Source organism: Dipteris shenzhenensis, chromosome 25 (genome assembly GCF_047967505.1).
Source record: "Dipteris shenzhenensis isolate YYH24624 ecotype China chromosome 25, Dip_SZ_1.0, whole genome shotgun sequence".
Classification (NCBI taxonomy): domain Eukaryota; kingdom Viridiplantae; phylum Streptophyta; class Polypodiopsida; order Gleicheniales; family Dipteridaceae; genus Dipteris; species Dipteris shenzhenensis.
In genome coordinates, this window is record NC_141620.1 from 44279009 (window position 1) to 44305159 (window position 26151).

General features: G+C 46.6%; 1 protein-coding gene across 1 annotated transcript in view; it reads left to right on the forward strand.

Moving 5' to 3' along the window:
- LOC147885929 (dynein-1-beta heavy chain, flagellar inner arm I1 complex-like) overlaps nucleotides 1–26151 on the forward strand; it is a 629024-nt gene that overhangs the window by 234115 nt on the left and 368758 nt on the right. The window contains exons 33-34 of the mRNA XM_087396248.1: nucleotides 11713–11853; nucleotides 12228–12418. Coding sequence (XP_087252374.1) covers nucleotides 11713–11853; nucleotides 12228–12418 — 332 coding nt within the window. The remainder of the gene's footprint in view (nucleotides 1–11712; nucleotides 11854–12227; nucleotides 12419–26151) is intronic.

Genomic DNA, 26151 nt, shown 5'->3' on the forward strand with positions numbered 1-26151 from the left:
AAATGGCAGGGCAGAAACAAGCTGATAATGGCGAGAAATAGGGGTGTCAAAAGTACACAAAAAATGATCTAGAATGAGAGGCAGCAGCTGGTGCATATTTTGAGGACATTAGGTAGGCAGCGTGAGCAGCAAAGCAATTGTGTGGGCAGCACCCACACGTCGATGTAGATCAGCTCCAACAGCTCCATGGAGAGGCTAAGGGTTCTCCATGAAGAAAGAGATGGGGAGAATGTAAGAGATTACAAAGATATGGTGTTGTAGGCATAAAGTCAACCCTATGGTTGACCAGTAGTACTCGAGTACTATATACACCAAGTACTTGTATTGTTTCATTTGAGCATTTCTATTGGAGCTTTCTTGTGTGTGCACTCTTGCTCACTTGTGTTCACAACCTATCTCCACTTTGTTTCTACATTTGGTATCAGAGCGCTTACATCTTGGTTGGTAAGGGCTTGTGGGATATTGTTAGTGGGGATGAGGTGAGGCCAGCAGGCTCATCTACATCTAGCACAGCTTCTTCAGGTCAGAATATAGGCAGACAGTAGTCTACTACAGCCCCTCCTGCTAGTTCCATAGCATCGACGGAGGAGCAGAAGAAGTTTGACCGCCGCAGTGCACAAGCGATGTTTTTGTTGCCACAAATGTGAAGAGGCACATTATGACAACTCTCAAGTTATGCAAGGATGCAAAGGCAGCATAGGAAAGATTGGCAAACATGTATCATGTTAAGAATGAGGCAAGGGCCATTGCCTTAATAAATCAGCTCAAGGATCTCGAGATGCAGGAAGGCCAGGCCATCACTGATCATATTGCCAGGATCACTGATCTACGTGATCAGCTCACAAGTATTGATGAGAAAATAGAAGACAAGAAGCTTGTCTCTATTACTCTCAATACTTAGCACCCTCATATGGCACATTCGTCACTTCATTGACCATTGTTCTTAGGGCAGTCCCACTCTCGTTCAATGAGTTAGTTGGGCTTTTGTTGCAGGAAGAGGAGAGATGCTCAAATTTAGCCAAAGCCTCACGTCAGGGTGAGCAAGCGCTTGCCATGGGTAGAAAGAGCAAATTTCAGAAAAAGTCTGAGCCAAAACACAACCATACAACTCAGCCCAAGGAGGGCAATGCAAGCAGTTCAAGCAAAAATCAGAAAAAGGGCAAATGCAACTATTGCAAGAAGGCTGGACATTACATCGCAGAGTGTCAGAAAAGGATTGCCAATGAAAAGAAAAGACAAAGGGGGTAGCTCTAGCAGTAATTTTGTTGCCTCCACTGAAACTTGTGCTTCAAATGCACATGGTGAAGCTCATCTTGCCCAAGGTGATAGAGATTTTGTGTTTGCTGCATTTAGTGAGAAGATGGATGCCACGCGGGATTTGAATGCTGAAAATCAATCAAGGGATGCTTCCCTTGTTGCAAGTGATACATGGTATATCGACAGTGGTGCTACTAAGCACATGACTCCTCGCCAGGAGTGGTTTAAGAGCATCACACATGTTCATGGCATATAGGTTACATGTGCCAATGATGCTTTTGAAGACATCATCGGAGTTGGGCACATTCCTATTCAGCTTGATAGTGGGAAAGTTAAGTATATCCGAGATGTTTGGTATGTTCCAGATTTGAGGCAAAATCTGATTTTAGTTTCAAACATTACCCATGATCCACATATGTTGGTCGAATTTCAGGATAACCAATGTAGGATCAAGGATCCAAAGAAAGAGTATGAGGTTGTAGCAACATGCACATATGACAGAGGCTTATACAAGCTTGATGCTCAGCCTTATCATCAAAAGGTATTGGCTGTAGCAAACACTTCCCAAGCTGATTTATGGCATGCCAGGTTTGGACATGTCCATCACAGAGCATTGTCCTACTTGTACAACGATAATATGACTCAAGGAATGCCAAATTTGCAACAACCAGCAAATGAAGTTGTGAGGGGTGTGCACTTGGCAAATTGCATCGCTTGCCATTCAATAAACAAGGCAAGAATTGGGTCAAGGCAACCAGAGTGTTGCAGATAGTGCACAGTGATATATGTTTCTGCATGACTATTCCTATGCATAGAGGAGCAAGGTACTTTGCGACCTTTATAGATGACTTCTCCAGGTTCACATGGCTTTTTCTCATGAAGGAAAAATTTGAGGTGTTCTATTGGTTTCAGGAGTTCAAAGCTATGGCTGAGAACCAAACCAATTCTAGAATTGGAACACTCAACTCAGATAGAGGGGGAGAGTATATGTCACATGCATTCCATGGATTTTTGAAGCAGCATGTGATTAAACATCACTTGACATGCCCTTACACACCACAGCAAAATTCACTCCCTGAGAGGAAGAATCGTACTCTCATGGAGATGACGAGATGCATGCTGAAATTCAAGAGAGTCTCAAAGGATTTTTGAGATTGAGTGCATGCAGCCTTGCCACCATACGATGACACCCTTTTGGACATCATCCACTTTGAGGATGATGAGATGGAGTCTCTTGATGCTTTCCCTTCTACTTCTCGTAGTTCAGATGGCTTGCCACATGTTGAGGATGGCTCTCCCTCAAATGTTTCAGATTTGCAGCTAATTAATGAGAATAGACAGCCTCATGTTTGCAGGCATTATCAACGTCCTGAGGCCACTAAAGATGTTGATGCAGTCCCGAGTGGTACAACAGAGAAATCTATTCCACGTTGGGCAAGGTTGACCATTCAATATGCTAAGGACCAGCCCACTTTGGGGAAAACCAGGGCCAGCACTCAGAAAATTCAGAAAAAGGTCAATTTTGCTTTGATGAACTCAATGATGGAAGCTTAAAATGAGCTTCAGAGCTTCAAGGATGCTCACCATAATCCGGCATGGCAAAAAGCTATGGAAGCTGAGATTAAATCCATTGGGAAGAATACCACATGGGACTTGGTTGATGCGCCCATTGGGAAAAATGTGGTTGGCACGAAATGGATTTATAAGGTGAAATACCATTCAGATGGCACAGTGGAGAAATACAAAGCCCATTTGGTTGCCAAGGGGTATGCATAAGAGGAGGGGATAGAATTTGAGAAAACTTTTGCTCCAGTGGCCAAGATGACCACCATTCGTTTTGTCATCTCTCTTGCTGCGTTTTATGGTTGGTCAGTGTACTAGATGGATGGCAAGACCGCTTTCCTCAATGGAGATCTTAAAGAGGAGGTCGATGTACATTAGTCCCACGGTTTTGAGGTGAAGGGACAAGAGCACAAGGTATGCAAGCTCAGGAAGGCTCTATATGGGCTGAAGCAAGCACCTGGTGCATGGTATCAGAAGATACATCAGTTTTTGCTATCCCAAGGCTTCGTAAACACGCATACAGAGCCAAATCTGTATGTTATGTAGCAAAAATCAGGATTGGTCATGTTTGGATGACATCATACTCACTAGCAAATTATAGCAGTGCAGTCCGCTTTATGTCACAACTTTGACATGACATATTTGGGCCTATTGCATTATTGTCTTGGCATTGAGTTTTGGCAGACCCATGATGGGATTTCTATGTCACAAACAAAGTATTTGAAGGGGTTGTTGCAGAACTTTAAAATGGAGAACTGTAAGCCTGTGGCTACTCCATTGGAAAAGGGACTCAAGCTGAGTAAGCATGATACTGCTGAAAAGTTTTGATGGCACTTTGTACGGGTAGTTGGTTGGCAGTTTGATATATCTATGTTCAACACGGCCTGATATTGCCTATGCCATAGGGTTTTTGAGCCGATTCATGCATTGTCCCACGATCACACATTGGAATGCAGCAAAGAGGGATCTTAGATATGTCCATGGCACTCTCTCTCTTCGCTTGCATTATGCTTCAGATTGTGATCTAGAGCTGAGTGGTCTCACCGATTCAGATTGGTCAAGGGACATTGACGACAGACAGTCCACTACTGGCTATCGCTTCTCATTGGGTTCAGCCTGTATCTCACGGCTCAATAAGAAGCAAGAGCGAGTCTCTCTTTCCTCCAGTGAAGCAGAGTACAAAGCTGCAAATTCAGCCACTATGGAGTTAATGTGGTTAAGGAAGCTTTTGCACGACTTGCATCATGCACAGGATGGCGAAGCAAACTCTATCTTTTGTGACAGCCAGAGTTGCATTGCCATAGCCACCAAATTTATCTTTCATGCTTGCATGAAACACATTGAAAATCATTGTCATTATGTACGGGATTGTATTTCTGATGGCTTCATTGATCTCATCTATTGTCCATCTGAGGACAACATGGCGGATATCTTTATGAAAGCCCTATCAACAGATCTTTTCTTACAACATCGACATGGCTTGGGGATCAAAGACATTCTCACAATGTCAAGGGGGGTTGTGAAGTGATTCACAATGACGTTGTTTTTATGTACTCCCATAGGTTGCATAACTTTAGGTACTAAAGGGTACACCTGAGACATTTCCAGGGTACTTTCAGCCATATCTTTGAGGGGGATTTGTAAGAGATTACAAAGATATGGTGTTGTAGGCATAAAATCAACACTATGGTTGACCAGTAGTACTTGGGTACTATATATACCAAGTACTTGTATTGTTTCATTTGAACATTTCTATTGGAGCTTTCTTGTGCGTGCACTCTTGCTCACTTGTCTTCACAACCTGTCTCCACTTTGTTCCTACAGAGAAAGGAGGGAATGGAAGGGAGCTCAATCATGGACGAGAGGATGGCTTTCATTTGCGGGCTTCCCTAATCCTCTAGATTGAGTATGGAGAAGGGAAAGGTAGTAAAGGAAGCTCTGATACCACATGATGGAACTAGATAGGAGGCATGCTAGGCTAGGCTAGATAGCAACCATATTGAAATGGAAATGGAGAAATGCATAGAGAGAAATAAACAACCAAAGGAAAGTACTTACATAACCAAAGAGGCTTGAGGCTTGATTTATTTGACGAGTGAAAGTACAATGCTTTTATAGAATAGGCTCACACATACTTAGTACCAAAGGAATATGGAATAACTCCCAATATGACACGGGCACTCCTAGACACCTAGTACTATAAAACTCACACTAGGACTCACTAGAACATACCAAAACTGACTCAACTTGACTCCATTTCCTAACATAATATGTGATTCGTAGCAGCAAAGAAGTGAGCGTTTATGGCATGGCATTCACAAAAATAGAAGTATCATCTAGCAGCTCACTATCCAAAAGCTCTACTTCTCGTCTCAAAGGAAGTCTCAGCCCAAAAATATCAGCTCGAGATCTAATATAGATACTCATAGCTTCAGCCACAAATGAAAAGAGGAACGGAGCAAGGGGACATCCTTGGCGGACTGATCTGGAAATTTGAAAACTCTCTCCCCTTACCCCACCAATAAGCACCTAGCTATGGGCTGATCTGTATAAAGAGGATACCCCTCTGATCCATGAATCCGTAAAGCCAAATCGAATAAGGGTGTCCTCCAAAAAGCCCCAATCTACTTTGTCATAAGATTTCTAAAAATCTTGGAGTAGAATGGCTAGCCTCTGGCCACTCTGCATGTCCCACTCTGAAGCTTCCTATAATGAGAAGATATTATCAAAAATGCTTATGCATATCATGGATAAGATCAGGAAGTAAGGGCTGCAAATGCAGGCTTATTTCTTTGGCCAAAATTTTGGAACATGTGCCCAAGAGTGTGATAGGCCTCCACTAGGATAATAAATTTCTGCAACGTCCCTTGGGATGCATCTTACCCGAGTCCCAAATGCCCTACAGGGTTGAGGTAACGTGATCATCAAACATGTCTTAAAAAACAATAAGAATGAGGGAGAAATTCCATCTAAACCTGGGGACTTGCCCTTATGCACGGCCAAGAGGATAGTCCTGAACTCTGCATTGGTAAAAGGTGCATCAAGTGAGACTTGCATATCATATCCGGTTTCACCAACAGGAATAGTCTACCAAATAATATGTCTTGCATCATCTCTAGTCTGAGTACCAGGATCTGCTATCAGGAAGGGAGGCATAATAATTTGAAGCTATGCATAAGATGGCATATGGATTTGTCTGCAAAATCTCGTCTTAGTCAATAAGCTGCGAAACAATCTCTCTACTATGTCTGGGGCCAAGAGTAAGAAGTGTTTATTGACTCTACCCCCCATCTGAGTCAGAATGACTCTCGGGCATGAAAGGCATACTCTGGTCTATGATCAAGCAATATCTACAGTTGAGCCTTTGCTGCAGCAAGGCACTTTCTACTCTTCCCTGTTCAGGGCTATCAATTGCTGGTGAACCAATCTCCCATCTAAGAATCGCATGTCTCCTGGTACTTGCGACTGAATAATAAAAGTCGCTAAGACTAGTTAGGGCTGTAGCCATAAGTGAAGGAGATGGCACTCCACCCTGCATAAGTGACATCAATATTTGCAAAGCTGCCTCTGTGAGATCCTCCCCTGGATTAAAGGCATTTGGAATCATAATACTTGATAGAGTGTCCCCTCAAGTGAGGCTCAGAAATCATAAGTACTACCGGAAAGTTGTTTGAAGTATAAACACTAATGCCAATGCATATTGACCCCACCTTTATCCAAATCCCAATCAAAAACATAGAATTTTATCAATCCGTGCATGTATAGGCATTTGAGGTCTCCTGTTTGACCACAAAAACAAGAGAGACTGAGTCTGAATGTGCAAGGCATCCTCAATCTGAGCATCTCTATCATTGAAATGAAACAAGAAGGCATCCCAGGTTGCTCTCTCCAAAGAGTGAATGCCACAGTCTCTACCCCCTTTTTAATCAAAAAGCAACTCAACCATGTTGAAGTCACCTCCAATCACCCATGAATCTGCAATGGGGGCCCAAGAGAGGAGCTCCTTCCACATAAGGACAGGTCTCCTCTATTGTTGGGGGCATAAAGGTTAAGAAATCCAATCTTATGTCCCCAATCAAGAGAATAATCCACGGAGCTCTAGAGGGAACGATCACCTTGTGTCCAACAACCAAGGGAAAGAAATACTATGGAATTGAAATGAAATTACCTCCCTGATTGCCAAAGGCAGGTGACCAAAAGGTATGACCAAGTTTCCTTGACTTGGCACAATCTCTGGCATCCAATTTGTGCTAATGAACAAAAGGAATGTCAATAGGGCCCTCAGTAACATCTGGATCTAGCTAATTACAAATCAAGCGCCTACGATGACGACGTGGGACACTGTCCAAACCCTGTATGTTCCAACTAATGATCCTCATCCAGCACAAGGAAGCCAGATGAAATATATTGCCCGGCCTGGTAGTTGATACAAGTCTCTCCTAAGTAGGACCCTCCTACCAAGGGAAAAAAATCCACTGAAGAAAGAACCCCTACACTTGTGGAGGGGGATGCTCTATCAATAGGGCCTCTTGAAACAACATTCCCAAAGGTGGAGGAAACGAACACCTCCTCCCTAATGTCCGCTAAATTTGCTAGTATAGAGAATGAGTTCCTATGATTCAAGCCTGCTGGTTGAGGAGTATGAAGAATGCCCACACTTGAGAATGGTGAGGGTAACAAAGGGGAAACCCCCTTGCCACTATCGATGGAGGTAGAATGAGCAGCAAAAGAGATTGGGGTTTGCACCACAGAGGGGCCAGGATTCTAAGAGCCAGAATGAGCATCACCATTGATCCTATCCACAGGAGGAAGAAGGGTATCTCTGGTGGGGGATGAAGCATCGGAAGGCCCATCCTGATCTACAACTAGTGGGAGGCATCCGTAGCATCACTTGCTCGAGTTTAAGGAGGGTTTGGGGCATGGGGGGTGTCCTCTTGTATGGATGGAGGATCAACAATCCTAACTGGTATCCAACAGTGAACATGTGCGGGCCTAACTGATGGTCCAAGATGCGTTGTAGTTGAGGATCCTAGGCACGTTATTGAACTTGAGTGTGACATTGGAGGTGGCCTTGTGTTCCAAGGTATAGGGTGAGAAGATGGTGCCAAGAGAGCGGTATGAAGAAGGGGCCGCACCATAAGATTTCTTGGGTCTCTTGAGGTAGAGGAGAGGAGATAGAGGAAGGGGCAAGGTAGAGGAGACAGGGAGAGGGATAAGGGGAGTGGTCGAGGAGGCCGGGAGAAGGAGAGGGGGTAGAGGAGGCGGGGAGGGTAAGAGGGGGCAGGGAGAGGGAGAGGGGGCCAGGGGAGGGCAGGCGGAGGAGATGGAAAGGGGGTTGAGGTGTGGAGGTAGAGGGAAGGGGTAGGGAGAGGCAAGGGAAGGGGGCAGAGGAGGGGGGAGGTAGAGCTGGGGGAAGGGGAAGGGGATGGTGGTTGAGAGGGAAAGGGAGGGAGCGGGCTGAGCAGGTGAAGAAAGGGATCAAGGAGAGGGAGAGGGAGGGGGAGGGGGAGGGGCTGAGGGAGGGGAAGGGGCAGCAGTATGGACAGCAAGCAGGTCGTGGAGGAGCAACAGCTCCTCAACTCCTTTTTTCATAGCTCCTTGATTTCACATCATAGTACCCATTTTGAGGTCGATGTGAACCAATTGTTCGACAATAGATACGGTACACACTCTGATGGCCATATGGGTGACCATGCAGGGATCCTCTCAAGTAGCCTCCTCCAGGAGAGTTACTTTTCTCGGGGATTGGAGAGACTCTCCCTTCCTTGCTGAGACTTCTACAGGGTTGAGTTGGCATTTTCAGCCTCCCTCATTCTTCTGACGTGTTTTTTATTACATGCTTAGCATGTTGTATTTCCGCACAGAGCTTGCTCTAGCGAGTTTCTTTCTTACTTAATAGAAGTCTCTTTTTTGCAAAAAAATATTTTAAAAAAAATTGTTCAGCAATATGTTCAGGTGGAACGGAGTCTAGTTCACGCGTTTGTAGCAGATTGGGTCAGTTCCAAACAAACACAAGAGGCAATATGAAAATTGATGCAATTGAAATCCAATACCAAGGAAGATCTTTACCATAATTGGTAGAATGCATATGTAATTAAAAAAGAAAAAATAGCGTATGAAGGACAATCAATCTAAAGAAGGATGCTATTAAGTTGGTGCATGAGAATATAGAATAAATCCGAACTTTGCCAAGTAGGTGAAGCAAGGATTGAAAATTTTCTAGAAGTAGGATTCATTTACCCATTGCAGAAGGTTGCTTGGTTGCCCCTCATCACAATAGTTCCGAATAAAAATAGAAAGCTATGGATCTGTATAGATTATGGGAAGCTGAATGCAGTGACTATATTGAATCCTCTAGCGCTGACCTTCTATGATACCTATTGGACGTTGTGGTTGGTCATGACTTTCTTGACGGCTTCATTGGGTACAATCAAATTCATATGGACGAGGAAGGTAAAGATAAAAGGGAATTTGTGATAGAATATGGCGTATTTCCCTATCATGTAATGGGCTTTGGATTGAAGAACGCACCCCCAACATTTCAGAGCTAAATACAAAAAGTGTTTGCTCCATACTTGACAACCTTCATGCGAGTATTCCTCAATGACTTTGGTGTGTTCAGAAAGAAGGATGAACGCATTAAGCATTTACAACTCTTTTTTGAGACATGTCGACTCAGTTTGACTCTGGTCAAGTGAACATTTGCTACTCGACAAGGTATACTAATCTTTCATGTACCAAAGATATAGAATCGAAGAGTAACAAGCAGGCTGCTGAGAAATTGCTGAAGGCTTCAACAAAGATCTTAATACAAAAGTTGGCTGACATTGCTTAGGAAGACGGTCTATTGCAGTTGATAAGGTAGAGATACAACAATGTTGCTTTTAGGAAGAATGGCTACTGAGACAGTGAAACAAAAATACACTATACCTGTAGAGATTGTGAATTTGGAATTTCAAGACAATTTGAATGCTTTTAAATTGATAGATTATGAAGAATCGTGAAAATTTTCTCTTGAGGAAGTGATAGATATTTCCAAAGACGTGGGACAGAATCATTTACGAACTTGGCACAGACTACTTAGAAAGATCCTTCATCATATACAGTTTTTGTTGTTCAAATTGTGATTTTAAACACATGACATATGTTGTTATTTTTCAAAATGTAAACATGTTAGTACACTAGCAGCCTACTTTTAAGCACTCAGATTTCAGTCTAAAGGTTTTAGAGGTGGACAGCTATGTCTAGGGCTGCACCAAGCTCTTCTCTGTATTTTCCAGCATCAGATTAATTTGATGTTACATCATGAAGAGAAACTACTAGATTCCAATAGATTGAAGCATTTTGGTTGGTTCCAGCTTAGAATTCACACAAATTCTATCCACTGGGTGTGCTAGTGTTAGTACAAGAATATTCATTAGGAATATACGTAGCAAAATTACTGTACGGTTGGAGAGTAAATATGGTTATATGGTATGAAGATCCACCACTTAAAGGCATGTCTTTTGGATTCTCATTCCGATATGGATGTATGAGCATTTTCAATGGTATTGGATTATGAATCTGTAATTCAGTACCAAAAAGCTCTGCACTTCTCTATGTAATCAATCTGATGCAGAGTATTTCCGAAATATAATGACAATACTTATATTCATTTCCAAAATGTTTATGATGTATTCTAGATTGCTTTTGTCCATTACCGAGGGAACTGCACCCCTCACTAGTGTACACGATGGTCACTAGCACTCATGGGATGCCTACATCTCAAAAAATCGACTCTTTATTTCAGATTTTGCCGCTTACTGCTTTTTCTATATTGTTGATGATGGAGATTTCACAGATTTGTTCCTTCCAGATTTTTTTCAGTAATAGGTTGATCTTCTATCTTTGGAGCACTTTCCACCTTATGTCAGGAGAACAGGGACATCCTTACGCTAGGCAGAGCCCTCTTGGTTACAGTGAGGATTGCTGAGGTTACAGTATGACTATTGTCCATCTATGCCCCTAATGGGGCAGCAGGCAACATGAACTTTTGAACCATGTAGTCTCTTCCAGTAGCTGATCACTGATTTGTTAGAGGTGACTTCAATATGCTAGAGATAGATGATAGTGGGGAGAAGGAAGCCATGCATTCTTAGAGAAGAGGAGTAGGCAGCTTGGGAGGAGCTTATTTCCATGTGAGAGGACAGGATCCCTGGCATCTAGCTGAGTTTGGCCATTCAAAAGTTCTCTCTTCTTCTCTAGATGAGACAGCCAGGTGGATGCCCACAAGTTATCGAGGTTAGACTGGTTCTATGTGAATGAGTGAGCATGCCACAAAGGAGAGATGACTGGCATTGTTCCAGGTACTTACTTTCTCTGATCATTCCCCAACATAGATCATTCTTTTGGAGCAGCAGACAGGGGAGCCTTCGTCTGTCAGGATTCTTTACTTCTTATGTCAAGAAGTTTCTCTCACAAAGCCCATCGCGGAGATTTGGAGATCGAGATCCTTTCGTAGGGGATCAATAGCTCATGACCTAGACCACTGGTTCCATAGGCGTCATGTTGTTCTCTCAAAAACGCTGTTTTGTTGTGGAGTGTAAGATGCTTTCATTTGATGCACAGTCCCATTCTCTTTCAAATATGCCATGAAAGCATCTTACATATCTTCTGTCCCCTTGTCACTTATGAGTGCTTTGAGCTTGCAATCCATTTAATTCTATGCTAATACTTTAAAATATCGCCTCTTGCAGTATACACATAATTATACACTATAATATGCTATTCTTTCCGTCAAAAAGTGCAATAATAAACTCCTTAGATTAAACATGATCGCAGTGTAATGACAAATAAAAGTGAATAAAGGTGAGATAACATTTCCTTTTTTTTTCATATTATCCCTGGGTGCAGACAGCTTTGATAACAATTGAAGTTCATGCTCGAGATGTCCTTGACAAGCTTATGAAAGTATCTTGTACATCTTCCAATGATTTTGAATGGGCCTCGCAGCTTAGGTTTTACTGGGAGAAAAATGATTGCATAATCAAGCAGGTATGAGAAGTGACCTGACAATGCTTTAACTTCTATTGCAGTTGACATCTGATGTTATAGACTTGTTTTCTAATATTCTGCAATACTATATAAGTCATAGTAGTTACAGAGTAGCATACAGGTCTCAGCTTAATTTGTTGGGTATAAAAGCATTCCAATTGCTGTTTTATAAATGAAAATAAAAAACAATAGACCTTTTGTGCTCAATCTGAGAGACAAAATTTTAATAATGTGAATAATGGCAGGTAATATATATCACATTTTCAAACGTCCCTAATGCATCAAATTCATTAACTATCTCAATGAAAACATGAGTTGTCCTCTAGATATCACATTCCGCACATTAATATTGAGGGGACCACTTTCCTTGGCAGGTATTATCCTTGTTTTCTTATGGATATGAATACCAAGGGAACAATGGTCGTTTGGTTATCACACCATTGACAGATAGATGCTATATCACACTGGGTGCTGCCCTTTTTACCCGTAGAGGAGGTAACCCACTTGGGCCTGCTGGAACAGGAAAGACTGAAACTGTGAAGGATCTTGGTAAAGCACTTGCTAGGTATGGTCCTGCAATCTTTAAGGAGAACATATAGGATGATCACTGCAGTCTGTAAAATTATAAATCATTTAAAAGAAGCAATATCATAGAAGAACTTTTTTTCATGAAAAATACTTGTATTAAGTATGAATAAACCCACAAGAGCAAGCTCAAGGTGGAAATACATCATGAGAATAAAACACCTTAAATGAGCCGATAAAAGTTCCTTAGAGTGAACTAGACCAAATCCAAGGATGAGGCCAAAGTGCCATCTGAACCTTGCTTGGTCTCCCAAAAAAGGGGGAGCCACTCTATTCTTGAAGGAAAGTAACCCTCCTTGTATAAGCTGCCCAGGAGGACCCCGCATGCTCACCCAAATGGCCTTGAGCGCGTGTGTTGTATCTGACCAAATACTGGCCATAGTGTGATAAGGGTGGACCAAATATCTATCCAAGGCCTCTGTCCATCTGGCTCTCCAAATGTGCCACACTAAAATGCTCGCCAATGTCTCCCAAGAAGAATCCACAGATGTAGGCCTAGATTGAAAGGGCTAAAGGGAACATCATTCAAAGAGAAAGACTCCACAAAGTGTCAAGGAATCAAAAGAGCCCAAGGAGAGTTGTTTCTCTCTTAATAGACTTGAGACCCCGAAGAGAAAACCAAGCCACTAAGCCTCAGTCGTAGAAAAGGAGAATGGAACAAAGGTGGTCAGAATCCTAGCAATCCCCTTCCAAATGATCCTTGTTTGTCTGCAATCCCATAGGTGATGCTGAATAGACTCCACAGCAGAAAGGCATCAAGGACAAGTACAATCAGCCCCAAACCTGGATATCCACAGGTTTATTGCGATTCCTTGTGAATAGAAAGCCAAAAGAAAAGAGTGATATTTCTATTCCCGAGGGATTTCTTTTTCTTTTTCCCCCCAAAAAAGAGACTTCTATTAAGTAAGAAAGAAACCCGCTACAAGCTCTGTGCGGAAATACACCATGCTAAGCATGTAATAATAAACACCTCAGAGGAATGAGGTAGAAAGAAACCAAGGCTGTGAGGCTGAAAATGCCATCTCAACCCTGTAGAAGTCCCAGCAAAGAAGGGAGAGTCTCTCCAATCTCTGAGAAAAGTAACTCTCTTGGAGGAGGCTGCTTGAGATGATCTTTGCATGGTCGCCCAAATGGCCATCAGAGTGTGTATCGTATCTGTCCAAGTACTGGCCAAGATCTGAGAAGGGTGAACCTGAGAACCCTCCAAAGCCTCAGTGCATCTGGCTCTCCAAATGTGGCATGCTGCAATGCTAGCTAGGATCTCCCATGGAGAGTCGACCGAGAAGTGAGCAGCCCTGAAAAGAGTGGACGGAACATCCTCTAGAGAGCACGACTCCACAAGGTGTCGTTGGATGTGAAGAGCCCAAGAGGAATCAAGTCTCTCAAAAAATACCAGGGGCCCTGAAATTCCCGAGGAATTTCCAAAGCCTCTTCCAAAAAACTTTTACCATATCAAAAGGAATCTGAAAACTCTCCCAATGAGGAGCTCTAGCCATCCTCCAATCTCCACAACTGACCTGAAATCCCCTCGCATTACTAACTGTGTAATGAACAAAGGAGAGACTCTTTTTGTGGTGCTCTACATCAATCCACTCCCACTCACAAGGGTCCCATTAAAAAAACTTAATGGGACTCCTCCATAGAGCCAAATCCTACATGAAACCAAAGAGAGGAGAAGTGGGTCTAGGTATAAGTATCATTGTGAATCCACGCCGTGATCCACATAACTTAAAATACTAACAGGCTAAAATGTAATGCCTAAGAGAATATCATGTGTAGATCTAGACAACCTGTGGACATTGAAGACCAAGGCATCCCTGTTTGATCGTTGTAGTGCTATGACCTGAAGTGGAATACATTGAATTCTCCTTGCAATCCTTTGAGATGACTTAATAATTGTAATTTACGATCCTCTTGAATTTTTTTGAATGTTTTCTAGGTTCCCATAGAAGAAGAAGGGCCTCTCTCCCATCTAGACCGCTGCATATAATGCAAAGTGCCAAGTGATCTTGCATGCTCTTCAAGTATGCTATCGTTCCACGTCACAAACTATCTACCAATCTCTTCCAAAGAAGAAGGGAAAATTCTCCGAAGACTACTCTTAAAACTAGCCCAAGCTTTCACGATAGCAACCATAAGAGGGGAGGGAGGAGATCCGAAGAAACTGATTGTTCCTCAAAATGTGACCGTGTTGTGATCATTCTTAGGATTTTTTCAGTTTTACCGAAGGCATATCAAATGGTATTTAGTATCACCTTTGACTGAGTCAACCTCAAAAATTACCTTTCATATGAATTGCAGCAAGGCCTTCTTTAAACCTTTAGCGAGATTTGTGAGCGTTGCTGAGCCGCCACGCCCCCCCCTGGCTGCCCTGCTGCCTCGCCCAGTCCGCCTCCCTCTGCTCCCCCTCTGCACGCCCTCGCCCTCTCATCCTCCCCATTTGCTCCTGCCTCTCCTACAACATGCTAAGCATGTAATAAAAACACCTCAGAGGAATGAGGTAGAAAGAAACCAAGGCTGAGGCTGAAAATGCCGACTCAACCCTGTAGAAGTCTCATCAAAGAAGGGAAAGTCTCTCCAAACTCTGAGAAAAGTAACTCTCCTAAAGGAGGCTGCTCGAGATGATCCCTGCATGGTCGCCCAAATGGCCATCAGAGTATGTACCGTATCTGTCCAAGTACTGGCCAAGATCTGAGAAGGGTGAACCTGAGAACCCTCCAAAGCCTCAGTGCATCTAGCTCTCCAAATGTGCCATGCTGCAATGCTAGCTAAGACCTCCCAAGGAGAGTCAACCAAGGAATGAACAGCCCTAAAGAGAGTGGCCGGAACATCCTCTAGAGAGCACAACTCCACAAGGTGTCGTCGGATGTGAAGAGCCCAAGAGGAGTCAAGTCTCTCAAAGAAGACTTGGGGCCCTGAAAGGGTGAGCCAAGCCACTGATCCCCAGGTCATGTAGAAAGGTAGGCGAATAAAAGTGCTGAGAAGTCTTGCCATCCCCTTCCATATGATTCTCGCCTGTCTGCAATCCCAAAGGCAGTGTTGTATTGTCTCGAAAGCAGAAAGGCAACGAGGGCAAGAAGGGTCAGCTCCGAACTTGGATCCCATTGGTTCACTGCTATCCCATCATGAATAGAAAGCCAAAAGAAGAGAGTGATTTTTCTATTCCGGTGGAATTTCCAGAGTCTCTGCCAAAAACATTTCTGCAAGTCAGCAAAAATCTGAAAGTTCTCCCAATGAGGACCTCTGGTAGGCCTCCAACCCCTACAGCTGAGTTGGAATTTCCTGGCATTACTGACTGTGTAACGAAAGAAGGGGATGCCCTTCTCTCGGTGCCCTTCATCTATCCCATTCCCATTCCCCAGGGTCCCACTACAAAAACTTAATTGGAACACCTCCATAGAGCCACAGGCTCCCTGAGCCTAGGGCGATGAGAAGCGGGTCAGGATCCAAGTACCACTGTGAAAGGGAGCCATGCTCCATGAAGTCCACTATCCTGACTGGCTGAAACGGTACCTCCAACAAGATATCGTCTGTGGATCTGGACAGCCTGCCCCCCGAAGAAACATCAAAGACTAAGGCATCCTCATGTGTGTCATGAAAAGCAATCACCTGTAAAGGAACTCCCAATCTGGAAAAAACCCCCATCCATGTGAAGCAAGTAATAGGCATGTCATCTGTGTCCACCCAATCCAAGGGCAAGGCTGCATCAATCTGCTGGACTCTCCCTACACTTCCTCTGAGATTAAGAACCATCTGGGCCTATCAGTCTGCAGGAAGCTTCCTGAATGCTTTCCATGCTCCCATGGTAGATGCAGGGCCCCTCTCCCATCTTGGCCACTGTATGTAAGGAGAAGCTCCAAGTGGTCTGCCATGCTCATCCAAAATACTGTCATTCCACATGATAGGCTGCCTTTCAATCTCTTCACGGGTGGATGGGGGAATCCTGCGAAGTGTACTCCTGAAGCTGGCCCATGCTTTTAGGATGGCAACCATAAGAGGGGAAGAGGGATATCTGAGATGGGCTGTGGTGAAAACCCATCTGGTACTATGTGTCCAATCCTCTCTTGAAGTGGGCATGCGAGACTGTATGCATCTGATAAAGAAATCCTTCCAAGGCTCTTGCCCTCTCACGACGACCTTGTAGAGTAAGGCTCTGCATTGTAGATCTAGGTCGATGATATTCAAAACCCCTTCTCTTGTAGGAAGAATTAAGGTCTCCCAAGCCACCCTGGCTGTAACATCAGTTGTGCCATCTAGACCACTCCATAAAGAATTTTGTACAAGCCTCTTAAGCTGAGTGATACAATCCCTATAGTGGCACCAACAAGAGCATACAAACCATGCTATGGCTAGAAGAACCTGGTTAACCACCACCACCCTGGAATCCAAGTCAAGTTTGGCTGAGCTACAGAAAAGGAGCTTTCTTCTGATGCTCTCCAACACTGGAGCAAACTGTTGTGAGGGAGATATGCCCACAGTCCACCCAACCTGGCAGCCCAAATACCTGACAGAGACGCCCCTCTATAACCAAGTGAAGGCAATATCATTACCCCAATCCGGGGTGTCATCTTCACAAATCCAAAAACCATTGGATTTATGCCAATTAATGTGTGCACCTGCAGCCGTGCAAAATAAATCCAAGGCTGTCCGGAAGGAAGTGAGTGTCCTGGGGGTGGCAACCAAAAAAACAGCCGTGTCATCTGCCAGCTCACTATCCAGGAGCTCTTCTTCCCGGCGGATAGGAAGCCTCAGCCCATAAATATCAGCTTGAGATCTAAGGTAGATACTCATAGCTTCTGCCACAAACAGAAAAAGAAAAGGGGCAAGAGGAATCCCTGGCGGACTGATCTGGAAATCTGAAATCTGTCCCCTCTTACCTCCCCAATGAGCACCTGGCTATGGGCTGATCTGTAGAGAGAGGATACTCCTCTAATCCATGCATCTGAAAAACCAAAGCGAGATAGAGGACCCTCTAAAAAATCCCAGTCTACTCTGTCGTAAGCTTTCTCAAAGTCCAAGAGTAGAATGGCCAATCTCTGGTGGCTCTGCATGGCCCATTTTGAGGCCTCCCAAAATGAGAAAATATTATCAAATATACTTCTGCCATGCACAAGCCCTGTCTGCGTGTCATGAATCAAATCTGGAAGAAAAACCTGCAGCCACAGACTGATGGCTTTCGCCAGAATCTTGTAACAAGTGCCCAATAGAGTGATGGGTCTCCATTGAGACACTAGATTCCTATTACCCCCCTTTGGGATGAGATGAATGAGACCATCTGTAAGTGAGTCTGGCATCTCACCCAGAGTCCCACATGCCCTGCAGGGCTGATGTAATGTGATCACCAATTTGCTCCCAAAAAGTAATAAAAAAGGAAGGGGTAAGTCCATCCGAACTTGGGAACTTGCCCTTGTGAAGGGCAAGTAATGCAATCTTGAATTCTGCATTGGTGAAAGGTGCATCCAGAGAAACATACATCTCATCCTGCACCAGTACAGGGATATACTGCCAGCTAAACAAAATTTAGAGAGAAAGAGGACAGAAATGAAGAAGAAGATCGAGGGTGGAGAAGAAGATGATGAAGTGGCATATTGAAGCTACAATGGGCTAGGGACTCAAGGAGGCTCTGATACCAAATCGTCAACCCGTAGCTAAGAGGAATTGGCAAAATATTGCATCAATAGGTGGAATTGCTTGAAAGTTTGTCAAGCAGAGATCATGTCGTCGGCACAGGCTGTAGAGGGCATCTCTCCCTAATTGCTTGGTGTTGAAGGTGCGCCCTAAGTAGAGGAAACTTCAGCTTAGAGGGTTCTGGGAATGGTCGCTTATCTAGTCAAAGGCTTATCGGAGGATACATGGGCGAGGCCTTTCCTCTCTCTTGCTCAGTCCGCCAGGGCTGCCCACTCGCTCCCTTCCTCTTCTTGTTTGTGGCGGAGGCTTTGGGCTATTACTTGAGATCATAGGTGGCGGGCCTCACAAGGTTGAGGCTCCCAATCAGACAAGAGGAGGAGCTGCTTGATTCGGAGTTTGCAGATGACACGGCCTTGTATGTTGAGGGCACCACGGTGAGTCTGGAGAGAGTCAGAGCGCCTACTGCAAGGCCTCGGGTGCACGGATCAACTGGACAAGATCCATAGGTTTCTTCACAAGCTTTGAGGAGACACAGGAGATCCGTGAGTGGGGGACCATATTTCTTCTATGGCGAGCATCTTCTCACATTCCTCCCCTACAATGAGTATTTTAGGCTCAAGCTGGTCTTTATGGCTGCTTGCAGAGATATCTTCATGAAGGTATAAAGCGTTTTGTTACTTTTGTAAAGTGAGATTGTATCTAGTCTCCAAAAATATAATCACCATCTAGCCTCGTCATCTAGGGTTGAAGGGATCATAGTAATGACGTTTTGTTTGCCTGTGTCTGTAGGGGCAGAGATAAGGCTTTCCTCATCGAAGATCAGGGATCCGGAGAATAAGAAGCGCCTGCTTATAGGGTCAAAGAGGCAATAGCCTTTGACACCGTGAGGTTCCTCGTATCCCACGAAGATGGCCTTTGTTGCATGATCTTGGAGTTTGTGTGGTGATTAGTGGAGGGCTCTATAGCATCATCTATAGCCTGTGTGCCCGGATCTGCAGTAAGAAGGGATGTAAAATAATCTGAAGCTATACGCATTACAGCATCGAGATCTCTGACTGTAACACCCCGTCTGAGTCAACAAGCTGTGAGACACTATCTCTACTATATCTGGGCCCATGAGTAGAGAAAAGGTGTTTGTTAACCTTGCCACCCATCTGAATCCAAAAGGATTCCCGTGCATGAAAGGCATATTCTGCTCTCTAATCCAACAATGTCTGCAAATGAGCCCTTGCTGCAGCAAGGCGCTCCTGAATCCAAGCATCTGTGAGTCTCTTCTGCTCTTTCCTCTGAAGGGATGCTAACTGCTGGCGTATACCAATCTCACGTCTCTTGGAATCAGCGACTGTATGATAATAGTCACTCATTCCGGATAAGGATGCAGCTACCTGAGATGGGCGGACAGCTCCACCCTGTATGTGAGAAACCCAAATCTGTAAAATATCCTCCGTGAGGCTCTCCTCTGCATAAAAAGCATCCGGAATCCTGACACTGGCAAAACGTCCTCTCCGATGAGGCTCAAGGATCTGTAACACCACTGGAAAATGATCTGAGGTGGAAACCCTAGTAGAAATGCATACAGATCCTCCTCTGTCAAGTGCCCAATCGTTTACATAAAATCTATCAATACGTGCATGGATGGGCATGTGTATTCTCCTGTTCTACCAAGAATATAGGAGTGGCTGTGGCATAACATGAAAGGCATCATCCAACCAAGTGTCCCTGCAACTATACTGAAAAAGAAAGGCATCCCAGGCTGCCCTCTCCAAAGAATGAATTCCACCTTGTCTGCCTCCCTTTTTATCTGATGGCAACTCAATCATGTTGAAATCGCCACCAATGATCCAAGAATCTGCAATGGGGGCCCAAGAGAGTAACTCCTCCCAAAAGGAGATCTGCTCCCCTCTATTGTTGGGAGCATAAAGATTGAGAAGGCCAATCTTACGTCCTCCGATCAAAATAATGATCCATTGAGCTCTAGAGGGGGAAATAATACCATGACCAGCAGCCAAGGGGAGAATAGAGGGAGAGACCGAAATGCAAGTACCTCCCCTTGTGCCCATAGCAGGCGACCAGAAGGTATGTCCTGAAAGCAGTTTGCCCAATTTAGAGCAATCACTGGCATCCAACTTGTGTTCATGGATAAAAATGATATCAATCGCACCTTCAGTGACACCTGGATGAAGTTGATTCCGAATCAGCTGCCTACGGCGATGTGGTGGAACTCCGCCTAGGCCTTATATGTTCTAGCTGACTATCCTCATCGACGAGAGGATGCTGGATGGAAAGGCTTACCCGACCTAGTAGAGGAGACCATCTTCCCCTGGGCCGAAACACTCCTGCTGAGGGCAGGAAACTCAACAGGTGAGAGGATCCCCACACCTGCTGAAGGGGAGGCCCTATCAAAAGGGATCCCCATGACCAGGACCCCTAAGGTGGAGGGCACAAACTCCTCCTCATCCATGAAAGTCACCGAATCTGCCAGTGCCGAAAAAGAGTTCCTGATAAGCAAGTCTAGCCAAGGAGTGCGAAGAAGACTTGCACTCGTGGAAGATGGAGGAGAAGGACCTGCCAGGCCTCTATCAGCAGAACTGGAGCTGGGTACTGAGGAGGTCTGAGGTTGGGCTGAAGAGGAATCTGGAGTCCTCATCTGTGCCTGCACTTTCTCGGTCGTCCTGACTGTGGTAGGAACAGTTTGCGGGAAAGAAGTGCCTGTAGCCCCCTCGTGGTCAGCAACCAAGGTGACTGGGGTTGGTGCATCTAAAGGCCCCTCCTAATGGAGCTGTAGTGTCTAGGGCTGCAGCAACATCCATCTCTGAAGTCTGGAAAGTGTCTATCTGAACAGGATCAAAGGTCTCCTCCTGAGGTAAGGGAGCGGCTCTGATAGCTCTCCACCATGGTACTAGGTGTGCTGCAGGCATTGGGCGCTCTGCTGTCCCTGGTGGTCCTGGGGTGCGCGAAGCAGGCGCCCTGCTGCTCCTGGAGTGTGTGGTACAGGGTGCTGGGGAGGTGCAGTCGGGGCAGTACATGAAGGAGCTGCACTAGAAGACCTCTTGGGTCTTTTTCTCTTCCTTGGGCAGCTCTAGCAAAGTGCCCAAGGATCCTGCAAATCCTGCACTGGTCCTGTCTACCTGAAATCTCGACTCTCTGTCGAAAGAGAGAGCCATCTGGACGCTGAAGCATGATGTGGTCATCTGAGATGTTAGGGTCAGAGACAATGACCCTAACACGAGGCACCCCGTTTGCACTGACTGCCTCTACCGAAGAAGAAGGCATGTCAGGAAGGGTGGGGATCTTAGTGACCACTCCGAATGTGGCTCCGATAGTGGCAAGCAGTCGATAGTAGACCTGAGGAAGACCACGAAATCTAATGAACACTAATGTGACCTGCCTGTCCTCCTCGACCGGATCGAAGCCCAAGGTGTAGGGTAAAAGAAAGATCCTCCTCGAACCCAAAGCCAGAGGATTAGCTTTGAGAACAAGGGCCGTGGACTCGTGGGAGTCGAAAATCACTTGGAAGAATCCATGTCCCAGAAGTCGACGAATATCCCTAAGGTGTGAGGCGAGATCTCCTGGTAACGCCGCCAGCATCCCAGTCTCTAGCCTGTGATCTGGAAGGGTGTGACCCAAAGATGCGAGCAAAAAGTGATGTGTGGAGCCCTCTAATTCCACATCTTTCTTGAGCTGTTGCAACTCGTCTTCTGAAAAAATGACGGTTCTCGCAGCCGGTGGAAGTGGACGGGGACGGAGATTGGTTGAATGGGGATCCATTTGCCAATCGAAGTGAAAAGGCCGATTCCAACATTGAAAAAGCTCCGTCCATGAAAATACTACCCAAGACGCCCTCGAACACAGGCGTAGGAAGAAGGAGAAAGGAGAGGGTAGGAGAGAGGGGAAGGGAAGGAGAGTATAGAGTGAGGGGGGTAGAGGAGGTAGGCTGAGGGGGGAGGCGTAGGGAGCTCAGTTAGGAAGGGGGGCGGGGGAGGGGGAGGTTGCAGGCAGAGAGGGAAAGGGTGGGCGGGGGAGAGGAAAAGAGGGGGGGGGTAGGAGGGAGGGAGGGGGCGGGTTAGGAGGGAGGAAGGGGGCTGGCGGGGAGGGAAAGGGAAGGCGGGCGAGAAAAAAGGAGGGGGCGGAGAGGAAGGGAAAGAGGGGAGGGGGGGAGGGGGGGGAGAGCAAGGGAGAGCGGAGGAGGGGGCAAGGTGGAGCCGCGGGGGGGGGGAGAGAGCGGGGGAGGGGACGGGGTAGGGGCAGCAGGGGGGGAGAGGGAGGGCGGGGGAGGGGGCGAGGGTGGAGAAGGGGGCGGGGGGGCTTGTGGGTGGGGGAGAGGGAGGGCAGGGAGGGAGAGGGAGGGAGGGGACGGGGTGAAGGAGGGGGGGCGGGGGGGCTGTCGGGTGGGGGAGAGGGAGGGTGATGAGGGCTGACGGGTGAGGGAGAAGGAGGGAGGGAGCGAGGGTGGAGAAGGGGGGCAGGTGGGCTGGCGGGGAGGGAGAGGGAGGGCAGGGAGGAGGAAGGGGAGAGGGAGAGTGAGGGAGGAGGGAGGGGGGGCAGGCGAGAGGGGAGGGAGAGGAGCAGCAAGGGGAGGGAGAGGGGGGGCAGCGAGGGTGAGGGAGAGGGAGAGGGGGCTGGCTGAGAGAGGGAGAGGGGCGGGGGCAGGTCCTCACGGGGAGAGGAGCAGCTCATGAAAAAGTTCAGTTGCCCTTGTGATCAACATCTCTAGAAATAGATATGGTCACTGGAAAGGCACGGCATCTCCCAATATAATGGGGGAAAGAGGATTTTGAAGAACAAGCGGGAGTCGAAGAGGAACATTGGGCTCTTAGGGACTGGCCCATTGTGGGTGACCAGGATGGGCGAGAGGAGATACAGACGGTGGAGGGTTTCGAGAGCTTGACCTACTTGTTGGATCGGGCTGATCTAGAAGGGGAGGAAGGAGGGAAACCATCTCGCCTGAGCTGCTGCTCCTCCCCGCTCCCTTGCTGCCCCCTCTCCTTCAGCCCCTCCCTCAGCCCCCTCCCTCTGCCTCAGCCACTCCCCCTCCCCCTCCCCCTGCCCTCAGCCTCTCCCCTCCTCCCCCTTCTCTCCCTCTCAGCCCGCTGCCCCCTCCCCTCCTCCCTGCCCTCAGCCTCTCCGCTCCTCCCCCTCCTCTCCCTCTCAGCCCGCCCCCTCCCCTCTCAGCCCGCTCCTCCCTGCCCTGCTTCCCCGCTCTCTCTTCCCCTCTCAGCCCGCTCCTCCTCTACCCCTCTCCTCTACCCCAATCCCCCGCTCCCTCTTCCCTACTCCCCTGCTCCCTCTACCCCGCTCCCCTCACCCCTGCCTCTACCCTTGCCCCCGCCTCTACCTCTCCCCCGCTCCCCTCTTCCCTGCCTCTACCCTTCCCCCCGCCTCCTCTCTCCCCCTACCCTTCTTCCGCCTCTATCCCTTCCCCCCGCCTCTAGACCCTCCCCTGCCTCTACCCCTCCCTCGCCTCTACCCTTCCCGCTGCCTCTACACCCCTCCCCTCTACTTGCTCCCTACCCCTGCCTCTACCCCCCGTCTCTACTTCCCTCTCCTCTACCTCATTCTTCCCTCTCCCGCTCAGCTGCCCCCTCCCCTCTCAGCCCGCTTCCCCTTCCTCGCTCCCCCGCTCACTCTACCCTGCTCCCTCCCCCCGCTTCTGCCTCTGTCCTCCTTCTACCCCGCTCCCTACCCCAGTCTTTTTTAACTTCTTCATGTCTCTCCCCTCTTCCTTCTCCCGCAACATTTTCTAGAGCAGAAGGAGCCCCAAAAATGTCAGAGTCGGCCTCCTCACCTGGATTGGCGATGGATATTCTGTCAGCCAATCCTACTCCACCTCCACTGTGTTGGAAACAAGCAAGCTGAGCAGAATGGAGACAAGAAGATGGACACAAATGAAGAACTGTCTCATAGAATGAAGAGAAATGAGGGCCATATGTAGGCTACCTCTACATCCATACTGACATCATAGATGACCTCATACCAAAGGCCACCAAGCTCCTAGAATCTCTCCCCTATCCTCTAGAAGCATCTAGCTCCACCTAACACACCTAACTACCCCTCTAGCACACACATAGGATCACAAGTGTGCCTATGGAGAGGCAGGACATTGACAAACCCCAACAAACCCCCCCTCAAGGGACTGCCTCAAGCTATGTCAAGGATACAGCTAGCACAAGGTGTCACATGCCATCTCATGGTAGTCATGGATCTATCAATGGCTAGGATCTCAAGCTAGCAAGGGTTCCCATGGGTGTAAGGTATATAGAGTGGGGAACACAACCCCCCCCAATGGTTATCTCCCTTGCATGTACAAACAAAATGTCTGCAAGAGGTACCATGAGGGACAACACATACTCACATGGTCCCACACCACCCGCTTCACCTGGCCACCACCCCTTGGAACCGTGCCCTGTAATAGTTGGTACGATGCGTCCCTGTCACTGACTATGTCAGATGGCAAACCATACAGCTTGAACAAGTGGTCCACAAACTCGTGAGCCAACTGAACAGCTGAAATAGTTGTTCGTGTAGGTAAGAATCTAGCCATTTTTGTCAAACGGTCGATTATGACCCAAATAGAGTCATGACCCTTGCGCGTTCAAGCCTCTTCTTGTAGCAAAGCAAAATATCCATGTCAAGGCAAGGTCTTACCACATGGGCAGCGTCTAGTGCCTTATAAGATGGTACCATGATAAAAGAAGTAAAACAAGTGGATCTGAAAATCATATCCTTCGAGAGAACAATTATCTTGTCATCTCCATAGTTGTGTAGAGAAGCATATCTTAGGTATCTAACCTTCATCTTTTTCTTGTACTTGGAGTCAAATGAAGGTGCCATGAGAGGGTAGATCTCTGTCAAACTTTGACCACAAATTTTTTTAATCGCTCCGTCGTGTCAGGAAATGGAACTTCAGTTGAAAGCACTGTTAGCTATTTGAGAGCATCCCCGCCTCCGAGAATGAGACGAGATAGTGAGTTGCTTCTGCTGAAAATCCGGGAAAACTCCTTTTTCTTACCCCCTATTCTTCTTAGAAGACTCTGATTGTAATCCGAAAAATTGTGACCAGCACAGATAACAATAATCAAAGCCGTGAGTGTGAAGATATGATCTAGAGTCGAGTACTCTGCACGAAATCCTGCCTGCCCTCTAGCTCTCATACCTGTCGCCTCGGCATGCTCATTTATATGTCCTTCTAGAACGGTCGCATAAATCTTGGCCATGACATGGCCAATCATAATGGTCCTGTAGTTCGACGCCTCCAAAGGATCCCCTGACTTGTGTATGGGTACTATAGTATTTTCTAGCCAACTAGGTGGAAGACCTGTACAAATGGACTCGTTAAAAAGACGGGAGAGGACTGTAGCTAAGGCATCAGTCCCATGGATTACATACTCCGCTTGCAATCCATCATGGTCCTTAGCTCTCCCAGTCTTCAAACGATGAACTGCTGCTCGGACACTACTGGATGAGAATAAGGCAAAGGAGGTGGGTCTAGGCACATGGGATAAGTCGATCTGTGGCTGGTCTGGAATATCATATAAAGTGGAAGTATAGGCAAGCCAAACCTGCGGGTCTGTAAGAGGAGTTTGAGATTTCAAGCGAAGGAATTTCTTTCAGAACTCCTTGGAATCACAGCTGAAAAGTAAACTTCTCAGCTCCTCCTCATTCCGGGCTAGAAATTGGCGCTTTTTGCATCGCACCAAACGCTTGTAACTCTTCTTGGTCTCAATGAGGAGGGGAGACTTCTCCTGTGTCTCAAGGCGAAGCTTCCTGCGGAGTTCTTTACACTCCTCATCATACCATCCATTACAAGGCACAAGACCGACTGGTGGAGGACCGGATGTGTGGCAAGTGACGGGGAAGGACTTGTGGGCTGCCGAGATGATGGAGGTATGTACAAGGTCCCACCGATCCTGTGTGGAGGGTAGGGCATCGAGGAGGTGCGGACGGAGAAGACTACTCAGGTGTTGGCTATAAATATCATCGAACTGGTGGTCAAAATGAACCTCATAGTATGGCTGACGCTCATGATGTCTAGAAGGGGGGGCATGAGGAATCTGGGTAAGAATAAAGTGCAGACGTGCATGATCG